Source organism: Camellia sinensis, chromosome 10 (assembly GCF_055761805.1).
Source record: "Camellia sinensis isolate YWXY chromosome 10, ASM5576180v1, whole genome shotgun sequence".
NCBI lineage: Eukaryota > Viridiplantae > Streptophyta > Magnoliopsida > Ericales > Theaceae > Camellia > Camellia sinensis.
In genome coordinates, this window is record NC_138970.1 from 62,387,414 (window position 1) to 62,403,921 (window position 16,508).

A 16,508-nucleotide genomic window follows, 5' to 3' on the forward strand; every position below is an offset into this window, starting at 1 on the left:
TTAGTGGAAATAATAGCAGAATAGGACAGTGAAAAAAAATTACGAAAACATAAAAAGGTATGATATTTTAATTATTAAAATGTATAAATTTTATCATTAATTTATAAATTTTTTCCCATGCTCCTACTGTTGTTATTTTCCTTAAATTTTACTAATTCATTAAGGGTTCGTTTGAGATGTAGGTTAACTTTCTAGTTTTTTAGCTTTTTAACTAGTCTGGAGCTAAAAAAATTCGTATGGGATAAGTTTTTTTACTTTTGTGTGAGAAAAAATGAAATGATTATGGTTTGAATGTGACATTTGTCTTATTGACTTTTTAATCTATTTTGTCTTTTTGTAGCTAAAAAATAGCCAAAAAACCAAACTTCTTGGCATGCCAAACGAAGACTAAATTATCTCGTGGTTATAAAATAATAAAACCTATCAAATTATAAAAAAAAATTAAGGAAAATTCTATTATATATGTTTTATACCATATGCATCTTTAGTTATGTCATTTTATTCTTTAGTTATGTCCAGTTTTCTTCTTTAATTATAATATTATTTTGAGATATTTGATTATGACTTTTTAGCATTTGATTGCTATTATTATTATTATTTTTTATAGTTATGATTCAAAACTTTGAGAGGTTATGCACCTTATAATTAAGAAGAAAACGACATAGTTTCATACTTTTTAAATTATAACTAAAAAAAATTATAACCAAACACTACACGAACATAACTAAATATATCAAAATAATATTATAACTAAAGAAAAAAATTGGCAGAATTCCATAACTAAGGATGGCCTACGGCTTTGTTTGGGACGTTGAGTATTTAATTTTTTTTGTTATTTTAACAAAACTACAAAAAAAATTGTGTTTAAAAAATTAATTAATTTTTTATAATTAATTTAATAATTATTAGAAAAAAAAGTAATTATAAATTAAATACAACATTTTATTTTAACCTCCCAAACGTTCACTATTCATTTCAATTTGAAACCGCCTCCACTTCCAACTCAAAAAAGAGAAAAAAAAAAATTTTCCCGTTTGTGCTTCTCTCTCTCTCATCGCTGCGCAATTTCTCTATTTGATTCGATTTCCAATTTCTCTATTGAAATCAATTTGCGATTTGCTTGGACTTTTGGATCTTTGAATTTAACTAGTGCAATGGATGAGAGTGGAAGGATTGATCTTGGTCCCAGAGGTCTCAATCTCGTCGATGTCTCTTCCGAGAACGACACTCTCATCGATCTTCAATCTTCGGGTAATTTTCTTCAAATCACTTTTTTTTCAAGATTGCTTTGTCAATTTAAAGTTGTTAGTTTTGTTTCTGTTACTAAAAGCCTTACTATCAATTTCTATTTCTATTTTGAAGTTAATTTTCAGAATATTTTTGTTTTGTCATTAGGGTTCTCAATCAATCGGCTCCATCATTCGTTTTGTTATATTTTTACTTTTCTCACTTGAATTTAGTAGGTTGTCACTGTTTGTGTTGAATTTCAGAAATCTATGAGAAAATATGGGGGAAAAAAAGAAAGAAAAAAGAGACCAATTTGGGAACTTATTTTTCTTGGATACTGCAACTTGATGTCTTTGTGGATTGCATATGAGATGATGAAGACAATTTGCTGACAATTCCTAATAATATGATTCTCAGCTCGGGTATCTTTAACCTAACAAGTTTTGGATGCTTAATAAATAATAGCCACCTTAGAAATGCTAGAGATCCCTAAAACATGACCCATAAATTCACCCCTAATAATGTGGCAAGGTGTTGGTTTTTATATGAATAAAAAACTGACATGGAGTAGTCCAATGGATAAATTTTGGGTCATATTTGAGTATCATCACTTGGAAAATTTACATTACATCTCAGATATTGTGAAATACTTAAATTGATGTTATTATTCTCTTCACCTTCTTTTCTCTTTCTCCTTCCCTCATTTCTCGTACCCATATCAGTAGCCATGGATACTTACACTATGGCTACCATGGCTGCTTCTAAGGGTAGAAGAAAAGAAGGAAGTAGAAAAAAGAAAGGTCTTTTTAAGTATATGCCACAATGTCTGAGATGTCATGTTCAAGTCATATGTCAATTTTCTATCCATTCACGTAACGGAGGATCCTTAAATGAAGGTTCACGTTGATACAAATTGATAGTTTAAAAGAAGGAAATAGAAAAAAGAAAGGTTATTTTAAGTATATGCCACAATGTCTAAGATGTCATGTTCAAGTCATGTGTCAATTTTCTATCCATTTACGTAACGGAGGATCCTTAAATGAAGGTTCACGTTGATACAAATTGATAGTTTAAGGTGGCAAAGTGTAGTTTTTTTTAGTTGAGGGGATAAAGTGTAATTTTCTCTATTTTTATTCTCTTTACTGTGTTGTGCGGAGCAAGAATGGATCAGGTGTAGAAGCTGAACCCAGTTTCTTGAGAATATCTCACAAATTGTTATGGCACTTCCACATTCCAGTTTCTTAAATGGCAAACTCTTGTTGCCGGTTATCCTTTGTTGTGAACTCCTTATCTTTGGCCAATGTGGAACGGGCTCTTCTGTAGTAACTTTGGCAGAGCATTCTTAGCCACGGTTCTTCATCAAGTTCTTACTTCATTTGATGTTGGATGAGCTGTGGCAACTCTACTGCATAATGAATTATGTTGAAGATGTCAATAGTGTTGTATTAACCCCTTAGCTCCTTGATTAGTTTTAATGTCAGCTCCGGCACTTTGAACACACATTTGAACTCCAATGTCGTCTTTCTGCCATCCACCATGTGGATTCATCTTGGATGAGTCAGGATGTCGATAAAAACTACAATGTGGCCTTGGTAGTAAATTTAAAACCAGGGCCTTTTTGGTGCAAAAAGTTAATAATCGTAAAGCATAAGATTAAAGCATTCCTAGCTCCCTACTCCAGCTTCTCAATAACCAATTTTTTATATATATATTTTTTATAGCTTATTTAAGCATTTTTCCCTTGTAAGCTGCACCAAACACTCTAGGATAGATTTTCAAAATAAAATATCAATAAACAGTCCCAATAAGCTGAACCAAATGGGGCCATAATTTGGCATAGCCTGCAGTGGCCACAATAGATTGCTAGCACTTTACAATTCTAGGTTCAGACATTCTCTTTGTTTGGAAAAGCCAAGTAAATGGTGTATCTTTTCTTCAGTGGCCCTCTTTAATTGTGTAAAGTTACTTAATGGACAGGGGGAGGTTCTGTAACTCATTCCTTAAAAAACAATCCCTAAAGTTTTGTGTTAAATGTAGTTTATTTGTGTGATAATTTTTTTTTCCCTTTTTAGTTATTCTTATAATTATAATTGCTATAGTGTATTCCAAGTTGGAGTCATTTCAATTTTTCTTCAGAAAATCAGAATAACAACGTAAGTCCTGGATTGCTGGAGGCTGTCAATGTTGAAAAAACAGTGGATACAACTGACGTCAGTGGGGATATGGAACTGTTGCCTCAATCTTATGAGCTATTGGAACCAGAAAGGATGGGGAAAATTGGCAAGTGTAATCTGCGGAAAAGTTTAGCTTGGGATACTGCCTTCTTTACAAGTGCAGGTATGCTTCAAATTTGAAACACTATTATTTTCTTGTGCAACATTATTTTCTTGTATTCTGTGCAAACTAAGATCATAGTTACAAACACTTTTTTGACAAACCAGGTGTTTTAGACCATGATGAGTTGTCTAGCATGATAAAGGGAGTTGGCAAGGGTGGAAAATGTTTTTTACCTGGAATTGAAGAGGATTTACACAGATCTACTGATTCAATCTCTACATTAGAAAGTGAGAGTCTGACCCTGGAAAGTCTGGAAGGTGATTTGTTTGAAGACGTCAGAGCTTCAATTCAGAAATCCAGTAAAGCATCTAATGTGAGAAGTTCTAGCAAAGTGACATCAGGAGGGAAAGAAATCAAAGTTTCCTGTTGTAAGTATATATTAGCAGTTAATGGTTATAGTTCTCTTTCTGTTTTGTCCGTTGGTAACTGCCTCCATGTCTGCCTATACGTCACCACTGCACCGCCTCAATGTGCAATGGAGGAGAATAATTTTAACCCCATCGTGCTATGAAAGCGCCACTTTCTGTAGCATTACCACTTCCCTTGTGCTACATGTGCCTCTGCTACCACCCTGCCATCATTAATAATGCCAGACCACTGCCACCTCATCCTTTTCTCTAGAACCTCTTCCATTACCATCACAGCTTCATATTTACATCTGTTGGCTAACCCCTCTTTATATGCATTTTTAGCATCAGTCACCAACAGTTCATTTATTTTGAGAGAATTCGATATGGTTATACAACAACAGAGTTTTAGTCTGGTAAATTAAACCAGTGTGTTCACATACAAAATCATTTAGTTTACATTGTTGATACTCATTCTATTTAGTTAGACATGTTCTTAATGCATATTGGGGGCCAACTAGGTGATCAGGGTGAAGCATGCATGGATAATCATAGCTGGTGATTTGTTTGCTTGGAATTGGGCCAGTATCTATGTAATTATTACCAAGTGCAACTGCATATATTTAATGATAATCAATTTTCAGTGAGATGTTGCCAAATATATATGTATATTGCAGTGACCAAAAACAGTCACATTATCTTTTTTTGAAATTTGACGGAGGTTATCCCTTAGCTTGTATGTTTGTGTGGTTTCTGAGGCAGTCCAAGATTAGCTGAATGGTTCTATTTTCCATTTAAAACATAAAATGGTTTCCAAATTACAAATAATCACTACCTGTGCATATTCTTGGCAATTATTTTTAATATAATGGTACATTTGCTTTGCAGCTTTAAAGGTGGACCTTGCTTCTAAGAATATGGTGAGTTCAGTGAACAGATAATGCATGTTAGATATGATTGATTTTGTAAATTTTACCAGTCTGGATTTATACTTCCAAAATTTTCAGTTGAAGTCGAAACCTCCTTCCAAGAAACAAACCATTGGCATACATGGACCAGGGAAATTGATAAAGCAGAGTTCTGGTAGTTCACAAGGGACACAGGCATGTTCTTATCTTGTACACAAAATGCATGTCTACTCTCGCATGCTATATATTATGCAAATAGTTAGCTGTGTGAATTATTTCCGCATTCACTGGAAATGACACTATTCAATTCTTCGTGATAATAGTCACACTGTTTTCCATGGATTATTTGTCAGATCATCAGAAAGAAAAAGATCCATGGATTAGTTTACAAATTATTGATCTCATTTTTATCCTTGCTGGAATTCTTGCATTAAAGAAATCTGTTGGCTTTCTACATTGGTAACAGATATACAGGTTTCTTTTTTGAATGAGAAGCATTGTGTAGAAAACGTTTGCCAAGAACACCGACATAAATAAAAGGGGAGACCGAACATGAAACAAGGAAATAAAGAAAGAAAAATATCAAAAAGAAAGCTAGCAAGAAGAAAGAAAAAACAACAAAGAAGCTTAATGTTTAACAGTTTAATCATATGAACAAATTCTTATCTTTGTGTAGTTTAACTGACTCCACTCATGTTGTTTAATACAGCCCATGACTCGAAATGGTGGCTTGACTTCATCCCTTCCAAAGGCACCAAAGGTAATTGCCAGGCCTAATACCATCCCATCAGTACCACTGAAAAGGGCTTCCTTGGGTGCCAAGCAAGCCGAAATGGAAAATGATAAAGCAAAAAATGCCTCAGGTAAGGACTCCAGTTAATTAAAGCTCTTTTTTTTTTTTATTATTTTTTTTAAAGTTACCAGCAGTAGAATTCTTTCACTCTAGTTCTAAAATCTTTTATTTTTTGAGTAATTATGACAGTTCCACGTAAAGCGACTCCAGTGTCAAAGATACACGGTTTGGGTGGTTCTAGCAGGATTGAGCCTAAGCCTGCACTATCTTCAAAACCCTCTTCAGCAACCAAGAAGCCACCAAGATCTGCTTCCTCGTGTGATAGTTCTCGCAGTGCTTCATCTTCCAATGTTGGCATATCTCCTGTGAAATGTAATAGGAGGACTGCTTCCAGAACTGTTAATCCAACTTCTTCCAGTTCAATCGTCAAAGTTCCATCAAAGGTTGTATTGAAGAAAAAAGGACAACTTGGTCGCTCGGCTCATTTAATGTCGTCCAAGCCCTCTTCTAATTCATCCCCTGCTAGTTCTATTAGTGAATGGTCCTCAAAATCATCTTCATCAACTTATACTGTCAATCAGAGATCTACTACTTCAATGGCTAGCATTGACACTAGCTCTCCACGCAGATCCGTAGATAGTGATATCCTTCCTGCTTTGGATCATCATAACCAATCTAATGATCAAATCTCAGACATACATGAAAATAAGGTAAAGCGACTAGCTAGTGAAAATCTGCAGATCAGCACACTTCCTCGACCAGTTAAAGTACAACCCTCAGGTCTGCGAATGCCATCACCAAAGATTGGTTTTTTCGATGGGGTCAGTTCTACATTTGATATTACGAGTGCTTCTTATTTTGAAGTTTCTTATTGGGAATTGGTTTTGCCAAAGGAGTTTATTGTTCTTTGTCAGTGGAGAACTATGGCAAAACCAACTCTTGTTCTATTGCTTTATTTAGAATTTAAATCTGCACAAAAGTATATATATGTGGAATTTCTATATCATGCAGGTGAAACCTGTGGTTCGTACCCCTACTGGAAGTGTGCAATCTTATTCTGGTGTATCAGTGGGTCCCAAAATTGGAGCTGGAATCAATAGGCCAAGTGGAGGCTCGAGCAAAACAAAGCCTGCGAAGCTTCAACCTGCAAGAACAGTGTCAACAGCTGCAAACATGAAACTTGATGGCCAGAAACCCGTTTCACCTCTTCCATCTCAAAAACCGTCAAATGCTTCCACGAAGGTCTCTAGCGTTTCTGGAGGCTTAAAGAAATGTCTTAGCACATCACCTCAGGCCCATAATGAGACAGACAATGTTCCAGATTCTGGTCTGGATGCTGAAAAGGCTGGAAGTCTAGGCATGTTGGATAGAGAAATGAACTTAGAAAAACACGGTAATTTTAACAAAAAGGATATCGAGATTGCTCCTATTGACAGGGATACCCACTGTAATGCTGAAAATATAAAGCCATCTGAAGAACTGGGTGAAGATGCAATTTCTAGTCTAAAGCATCTCAAGACCAAGTTGAGGGTTGTTTGTAAAAGCAATGAAAAGAAGAATGCCCATTTTGAAGACCAAGTTGATGGTTTGACCAAGAACGAGGTCATTGGCAATTCTATTACTCAAATTGATTTTAGTCACTCAGATTTTCATGCTCCAGAGTTGTCATGCTCCAAAGAGTTCTTTGTTCTCAGTCAAAAGGAAGGATCACCAAGTGATATGTCGAGGCCCACTTCAATCTCTCCTTGTCTGGTGACATCTGAAATTACAGCTAGCACAAGGACTCCTTTCGCTGTTAAGAATTCTCTCTGTAATAGTGAGGGGGATTTTTCAACTGGATTGAGCTTTGGAGCGGTGGAGAAGATATCATCACTCTCTTCTTTAAAGAGTGCTCAGACAGAGAATAGTTAAAACAGTTATCATGCTGCACATTTACTTGAAGGTACATCCATTTGGACTGCCAATACATACATATTAACTTGAATTAGAAATGGTATAGATCAGTTTTATATTTTTAGATTTTTTATGCAATAATATTTGAAACGTTGTCCATTTGTTTATGTTTTTTCAATCTTCTTTGCATGAGATATTCCAATTTGATTTTCCCCAGTTTGGTGAAGTTGTGCTCATATGGAGAGAATGATGGGAGAAAATGAATTAGTAAATTTTCCCTTGTTTTAGTTGAGAACAAAGTAGATAAGAGTTGAGGGGAAAATATATTTATTTTGTTGTTCCTTGAGTATTGTTTGTACCTAAATTAAATTGAATTCCCTCCAAATTTGTGTTCAATGCCACAGGGGAATAATATTTAATAACTTTCTCAATTATTTTTTTCTCTTTTCTTTTCTCTCCTACCAAACAAAGCATAACATTGTTGAGTATTGTTGTTGCAGGAAATTTCTGCCCTAAGATGGAACTGTCTGGAGAAAAGATTCCTTGATAGATAAAAATGAAATTTGCCTGTGTTTAATTCTTGTATCTTGAAGAACCAATTTACGCTGTGAATGCACTACTGTCCAAAGAAAAAGGGAGATTTGTGCTGGGAATACAAGTCATGATCATGAGTTTAATTCTTAATGGTATTTTATGTGATTTTCTTGTACTTTTTTGCGACAAGGCACACGTTGAAAATCAGTGTTGAAAGATTTTGCTGCTGCATTTTTTGCTATGTATCTCTGTCCATATTTTCACTTCTTTCAACTCCCAAAATGATTCACTTTTTGCCTGTTTGTCATCAGGGAAAGCCACATCATATGCTATCTCATAATTACAGAAGCTGGAACAAAGCGTGATGGCTGCAAAAGATTTATTGTGAAAATATTGTTTTATAATCTTTAATCAGACTGGCTAAGTTAGAGTATCTCCAACCTAAGCATTTACAGCATTTTTAGGCAGAGATGCAACTCAAGCGGATTTGGTCGGGCTGAAAATCTGTTTAAGCCTAATCCAAGCTGTGTCTAAAGCTTTTCAAGCCTGCCCAAGCCCTACTAAGCAAAATAAATTGAACTCAGGCTTTGCCCGAATTGTCCACAAATTTTATTTATTTATTTTGTAGGTAGTTGATTAATTTATTAAAATTAAATCCTATTAGCATTTTTTAAAGATAAAAATCATTAATAAAATCAAACAATGAATAAAACAAAGGATATACATGGTGAAAGAGAGACAAATAGGAGATAGATGAGAATCGAGAAACTGATGCTTTGTTGTGGTGGTCTTTGCCATTTTTAAAGTGAAAAGAAAAGAGTAATGTTAAGTATCATGAAAAAAATATCATGAAAATGATCATGAAAGATTTTACACCGTTAGATTACACATATAAAAAACACAACACACTAATTAAAGGAGGAGAAATCTTTATGAAGGATTTCATGATATTTTTTTTTCATGATTTCTAGTATTATTCAAAGAGAATGACAAGATTTGTATTGTATTATTTCTATATAGGATATAATGATTTAAATAATTTATATATATTTATATATATAATTGGGACTTTAAGTTGCTTGGATTGTCTAGCAGTTCTGTCCAAATCCATCCCAAATTTAATTTGGGCTTCTAAATTTTTGGGAGGTCTACACCAAATTCAAATATATGTTCCCAAGACCTAAATTTTTTTGAGTTAGGCTAAGGTTGAGCCAAGTTGCACTCTTAATTTAGGCAAAATGATTAGACAAAACATGAAATATATTTTTTTTTATGTAGTTTTGTTGGACAAAATAACCTATTATTATTGAAGTTAGCTCTAAATATTATTATTATTATTATTTTGGTTATTAAGTTATTTCAGTGTTATTTTGGTCAATAATAATAATAGATAGAAAATAAAATAATAGAAAATACTTGTATGCAAATTAAAATTTACAATTGTTTACTGGAAATTGGGAAACGAAGCTTCAAAATACATAACTTCAAAATACGATTCCAAAATTGAAAATTGAAAATATTTTGTTACAAATAGGAGAGTGAAAGAAAGGTGTTTCTCAATTGTTTCAATCTGCCCTCTTCTTGACTAAGGAGACTCTTTTATATCCAGAGCAGAAGATTGTGATGTTTGTGACTTGGGAATCTGGCCAAAAGTAGCACATGGAGGCACATGGGTGCTATCTGCTGCTTTCGGTGATTGACTGAAAGTTGTCTTTGCTTTTAGTTGTTTTAGATTTGTCTTTATGTGAATAGTGAATAGTGACTTTTTCCACTGTTCATTTGCTTTTGGCGAAGAGGCGTGAATGCATAGTTGACTAATGGGGAATCAATATATATATATATATATATATCAGCAGTTTTTCTCAAAGTAAGAGTAGTGATTGAAGCTGACATATACATGTGAAATCCAATGACTGTTTTAGGCATATGGGTCCTGAGCATCTTGAAATTGTGGACCATATGGATCATGATTGGTAGATGCTTCGGATGAGGCTGATCCATCTAAAGCTTCATCTTCATCTTGTGACTTGACTTGGGCCAATAGTAACTTTGCAATTTGAATGAGTTCTTTATTGCTTTGGGCTTTGCTTTGGGCTTTGACTTAGATGACTTGGGTTGATGGAATTCTAAGTTTGACTGTTGTAAGAGGAAGTGGGCTTCCTTGGGTGATTGAAGTAGTTGGGTGCTGTCGAGAGTACTTGACCATTGCTGGGGTAGGAGCATGGATATTGACTGGAAATTCTTACCAGACTTGTTCAATAATGCGATGGGCTTTGAATGCATCCCACCATTTAACAAAATGATGTCGACTGACTATGTTTTTAGAAAGATTGTATTGCCATTTAAATATCCAAAGGTGATGTTTGATTCACAAGACTAATAGTGAAGTATTAATAATCCTATTAAATTAGTGTGGTATTCACTATCTAATTGGATTAATATCTATTGGATTAATAATCCCACACCTACCCCATTACTAATAATCCTACAAATTTATTGGATTAATTATCCATTGGATTAATAATTCTAAACCAAAATGCTAAAACAAACACAGGATAATTGGGTCCACAGATTAATAATCTCAATCCCATACTCTAATCCACCCAATCAAACATGCCCAAAGGACTTTATATTTGGACATAAAATGGAGCAATATAGCGAATTGACTTTTATGTTGACTCAATTTAAAAACTGAAGTGAAATAAGTAACTTGAGTCATTAGTTCAGATGAGATAATTTCTGAGATGGCACCATGTTGAGACCACCATCGCAAAAAACCAGGAAGGGAACTCTGACTTGAACTTATGATCAAAAGAGAAAAACCAAGAGTGACTAAATGATTTATTTTGGTGTAGGAGGATTTTGAACCATGCATCAATGTAATCATAATAACTATATTGTATCTTATGGTTGGGAAGATCTCTAAGTAGGAAATAGAGACCCCATGTATCAAAGGATACAATGTTATGTATGTAGAGGGAATGGTAAATGATTTTACTGGCATTGACTCTATCATAAATAGGTTTAATGACTATGGACTTGTGATGAAAGAGGATATCTTTATAAAAGCTGATTGACTTGTCGAGATGAAACGGAATAAAATGTCATCCAGAAAGGAAATAACTGTTGACTAAGTCAATAACATTGTGGATATTTTTGTGGATTGGTTCTTTATAAATAAAAAAAAAAAAAAAAAAAAGAGGTTGAATGACTGTTTAAGAACATAGTCTGTTCTTGGGGTAGATCTGACGGATAGTTAGATGGCATAGGAGTAATTCACTGACATGCAAAGGGATCTGAAGCCAGAGCTAAAGTGTAGCTTGGTTTAAGAATATTACCAAGAATTTGATATCAGTTGACTAGATCAATTGGTGGTGCAACAATAGGTTGACTGGTTGGTACAATGGCCAGAGGTTTTGTAGAAGGTTTGTGACTTGTCATCTGTAATGGAAGAGGAAAAGATAGATTAGCATCCACTGAGGATATCTAACCTATCAAGATGAAAATTGAGCAGATTAGTGTAATCGTCAATTAGATCTCGGTGGCTTCTAATTTGATGAAATTGAAGGTAAGGGTCTTGGTTAATGGTTTTTAAGTAGGATATTTTATAGGTACAATGACGAATAATTTTGCTGTATTGAGTGACTTGTAACTTGTGTGTAGAACAATAAGGAGTAGGCATGAGGTACTATCTCCCCTGTAAAAATTCTCGAGTAAGGAATTCAGAGATAGAATTTTGACTACCAGGAATATATGCAATATCAAAATCAAAGATACTTAAAATAGATTGCCAAGGAGCAAAAATATATTTACTAGCAATATTTTGAACATCCTTTTCTAAAACATATTTAGCACTTTTACAATCAACATGTAATAAAAAAAATTTATTTAAAATATCATCTTGAAATTTATTAATACATAATACAATAGATAAAATTTCTTTTTTAATAGTACCGTAATTGTTCTGTGCTTTGTTTCAAACACTAGAATGAAAACGAACAATTTGTTCAGATGACTTGAGAGTGACCTTCTGAAGGAGAATGCCACCATAACCAACATCAGAGGCATCAATTTGAATAATTTTGAAGGAATTTTCAGTAGGAATACCAAGGCAAGGCAAAGTCTTGACATATTTTTTGACTTGTTGTACAATAGCAATATGACTAAGAGACCATGGAGGAGGATTATCCTTTAATCAATCAAAAAGGGGTTGACAAGTTTTCCTAAGGTCTTGATAGAATTCAACGATGTAATTAAGAGAACCCAAAAAGCGTTGTAACTGAGTTTTGTCTAAGATTTCAATAGGAAACTTAGAAGCAAATTCAATAGATTGGCTTATGGGAAGAATAGTACTTTGGTATATGTCATAACCTAAAAATCAAACTTTGGCTTGAAATAACTTAATTTTAGGTGCAAAGATGACTAATCCATTATGTTTGATAATCTGAAAAAAAGAATGAAGATGTTTCCAATGCTCATCAATTGACTTGGAGAAAATATGAATGTCATCTATGTAGACTATAGAAAAATGACTACAGGGATTGAATATTTCATTCATGATATTTTGAAATTCACTATGTGCATTTTTTAATCCAAAAGGCATGACATTCCATTCATAATGCCCAAAAGGTATAATAAAAGCAGTTTTGTAACGATCATTAGGGTGAATTTGTATTTACCAAAATTCACTTTTAAGATCAAAATTACTAAAAATGACGGCTTGACTAAGTTTTTAATGAGATCTTTTTTATTGGGAATCGGATATCTTATCCATTCCAAAACTTTGTTTAATGGTTTATAATTAATGACTAGTTTTGGAACGTCACGTTCAAGTTCAGCATTTTTGTTGACATAAAAAGCAGGCCAAAACCAATGTGACTTACTTTTACTAATGATATTATTTTTAAGTAATTTATTAATTTCTTTTTTACACATTTCTACTAATTCATTATTCATTTGAATTGGTCGAGATTTAGTAGGAATTTGTCTTTCATTAAAAATTTTAATATAAGGAAGTGTGACTACATGTTTTTTCCAATGTCAGAAAGCACAAGGTAAAGTAAAACAGACGGTAGTTTCTAATTATGTTTTAAATTGTTCAATTTTGGAAACAAGAATTAGATTAGTTAATTGAGATTCAATTCTTTTATATTTTACTTCTTCTTTGAGAAATTTGAGTTGTTTGGTTAATCGATTAATAGATTGGGTTATGGAACATTCTTTTAATAGGTTTAATTCTTTTATTTCAGGAGCAGTTAAAAATTTAAAAGTGATCGTTTGACCAAAAGTTTGGGTTGTTATACCTTGATTAGTAGTGTGAATGGGTATGCTAGGAAAATAAATAGAGTTTCTAAAATGACTTTGTCTGTTATATTCCTGACTAAAACAAATGATGTTTTAAAACAAACATTGTCTTGGCAAATATGTACTTTGGGTAATTTGTATTTAATATGTATTTGGCTTCCATTGGCAGAGCTTAGTTGTTCACTAGTTTTATGATAATATATTGTGGGGATTAAACCTTCTTGAATACAATTCAAATCAGCGCCAGTGTCAATTAGGGCAATGACTTCGATCTCAAAATTATTAATAACTAGTTTGACTTTTGAATGCCATTTCTGAATATTAATTATATTAATTAGGTTTAAACGGTTTCTATCTTGATTATCATTGTTACTATGAGTTTTTGTGGATCGATTATTAAAGATGACACGATCTGGATTATGACTAGAACTAGATTCATCAAAGGAAGTATCATTATTATTTTGGAAATCAGTAAGACTTTTATTAAGTTTTAATATTGCTAATTTATCTTCTAATGATTTGTCCATTATTTTTAATTCTTTAATAGTTAATTTAATTTGAGTAATTTCATTTTGTAAATCTTGTAAAGTTACTTCTGTTTGTTTACTTTTCTGGAATCTTTCTAAAGTAGTTGTTAAACTAATTATTGGTTTATCCTGATGAGATTTTTTTTTTATCTTTATTAATTAAGAGAGATTTTAATTTATTGTTATATTTTCTTTTTAATTTAGGATTATCTAATTTACTAATTAATTCTATTAAGGAATCTTCTTCTTGTTGGGATTTACTAAGAACATTGACTTGTTTACAGCAAGCATCATTACATCCTAATTCAATTTCATTATCAGTATTATCACTAGGAGAATAGTAATTAGAAGTATCACTTGAGGGGCTAGTATTACTAGATAAGTGACTAGAGGTATGAGGAGATTGATTAGGGGTATTGGTTAATTTAAATAGTTCAAATATTTGATTTTGATTTTCATCAGTAATTTGTAATTGATTAAGCTTGTCTTTGAGTTTTTCTTTAAGTTTGCATTTATTAGAATAATGACCATTTTTACCACAATTGTAGCAAGTAGCATCATGTGTAGGTTGGGACTTCCTAAATGGTTTAGATTTCTTGTGAAATTTTGGTTTAGGTTTAGCATAATATTTATCAGGGGCCTTAGATGGTGAATATTTTTTACAATATTTTTTATGTGGTTTTGGGGAAGATTTATTTTCTTAGTTTTTCGATACGACGGCTTTACTAGAGGTAAACCATATTGTTCGTAGAAATTTCCTAATTCATATTTAGCTTTATGTTTATCTCGAGCAACTTTTTGACTGAGTTTCATATCTACACACATTTTTAATCCTTATTTTTGAATGGTACTAATTATATCACCATAGGTTAAATTATCATATTTTATGATACCAGTAGGTTGACTAAGAACATCTCTAATTTTATGGGCAAAAAGGTTAGGTAAACCATTAATGAATTTTTCTTTCCAAAATGATTTAGTACAATCATCTCGAAGCATGACGCGAGAAGTAAAAACATCTTTATACCATCTAAAACCACTTAATGTAGGATAGGTTAAATTACTGCATTGATCATGGATCCTGCGTAGGTGTTCCTACAAAGTGTTTGATTATGGTAAAGATTAAAGTATTAATTCCATCAGGTTTATTGGTTCTTATATATTCATCAAATATAGGGAATTCATTTTCATCTAATTGGACTACATGTTGGATACTTTCATGTATGTTAGTAGTGAGGTATTTGTCCCACCATGATTTAAGCATACCAGTAAAACCAGAGGTCAATAAGGAGACAATTTCAGGTTGAGTATAATCAGGATAATTACTACGATAACTATTTGCTAACATGGACAGATGATTTAATTTTTGAAGGATTTGATTTTCACTAACGCCATCTATGTTCCATTCATATAATCTTTTAGCAAAAACAAAAAAATAATTACTAATATTTGTTTCTTCAAATTGAAGATCTGGCAGTGTAGGTTTAGTATAGCAATTTCTGGTAAGAGTAGAAGGATTAACTTTGGGATGGACTATTCTATTAAGATGAGAAGATTGAAATTGTTGGGCTAATGAACTAATTTCATGATAAGTAGATGCAATGGTGGAGCTAGGAATTTAATATAAGGGGGCACCCATTAATTACAATCTCAAAATTTTTCTTCCCCAATCAATAACAATAACATAATAATAATTTTTCGAGCTAATATTAAACATTAAAAATTAATATCCATTACAAAAAGTTTTAAATTTTAAACTTTTACAATTGACCCCGACGAGTTTTCATCTTTTGAAATCTTTCCATAATTGTATCATTGTCAATACCATCAAAAATATCTCTCTCAATGTAGTCAACCAAGCTATCATTCATCCATTCATCACCCATTCGGTTCCGCAATCGATTCTTCACAATATTCATAACTGAAAATACCCTCTCAACAATAGCAGTTGCAACATGTAAGATTAATGTTAAAGTCAAGAGCAAATATACCAATGGATCTACTTTGTCTCCTCCAGTCTCTACCATTTTCTTAGTAAGATCGGCAATTCCATTCAACATTGAGAACTCACTACTGGATAGCATGTCAATAATAAATGTATCAAGTTAATCATTAAGTATCATGAGCTCCACTGAAGAAAATTCTTTGGGATAAAATTCAGCAAGATTAATCAACTTTTTCTTATCAAAACTAGGAAAAGAGTTAGATGGATTCAAACATGCCACACAAAGTAACAACTTAGTGTTCGACTCAGTGAAACGAGCATTTAGTTCTTGAATTTGCATATCCAAAACAGTGTAGAATAACTCAGCACGATAGTGATGTAAGTTTGTAATTTCTTGAGCATTGTGCATTTTTCTCCCTCGAGCTACAAACATATATTTCATTTAGGGAACATCAATTTCATGCTTTTCACAAAAAGACGAAAATTATCAAGTAAAGATGTCCATCCACTCTCCCTCATCTTTTGGAGCCGTACTTTAGAAATTTGAACTAAATTCATGGCATTAACAATATCTTGATCTTTCCTTTGTAGTGCTTGCGATAACTCACTTGTAATAGCCAATATCGTTTTCATCAAATGAAAGTTGAATACAAACTCAAATGATTGAATTGAGTCCAACAATACATTTGCTTC

The 16,508-nt window shown here is 32.8% G+C and overlaps 2 protein-coding genes across 3 annotated transcripts; one reads left to right on the forward strand and one right to left on the reverse strand.

The window, feature by feature from the left end:
• The first annotated feature begins 958 nt into the window (after positions 1-958).
• LOC114315827 (uncharacterized) lies at positions 959-8,280 on the forward strand. 2 transcript variants are annotated; one of them, XM_028262437.2, is made up of 9 exons: positions 959-1,251; positions 3,364-3,564; positions 3,669-3,932; positions 4,800-4,831; positions 4,919-5,014; positions 5,529-5,682; positions 5,802-6,433; positions 6,624-7,554; positions 8,006-8,280. In XM_028262437.2, exons 1-8 carry the CDS (start codon positions 1,155-1,157, stop codon positions 7,521-7,523), a joined length of 2,376 nt encoding a protein of 791 aa, XP_028118238.2. In that variant the 5' UTR covers positions 959-1,154; the 3' UTR covers positions 7,524-7,554; positions 8,006-8,280. The 2 variants fall into 2 exon arrangements, with proteins under 2 accessions (XP_028118238.2, XP_082747647.1); XM_082891521.1 differs by having other exon boundaries at positions 973-1,251; positions 3,372-3,564.
• A 7,350-nt stretch (positions 8,281-15,630) lies between these two features.
• LOC145800434 (uncharacterized) lies at positions 15,631-15,954 on the reverse strand. Its single transcript, XM_082890107.1, has one exon. The coding sequence runs from the start codon at positions 15,952-15,954 to the stop codon at positions 15,631-15,633; it is 324 nt and encodes a 107-aa protein (XP_082746233.1).
• Positions 15,955-16,508: the final 554 nt, after the last annotated feature.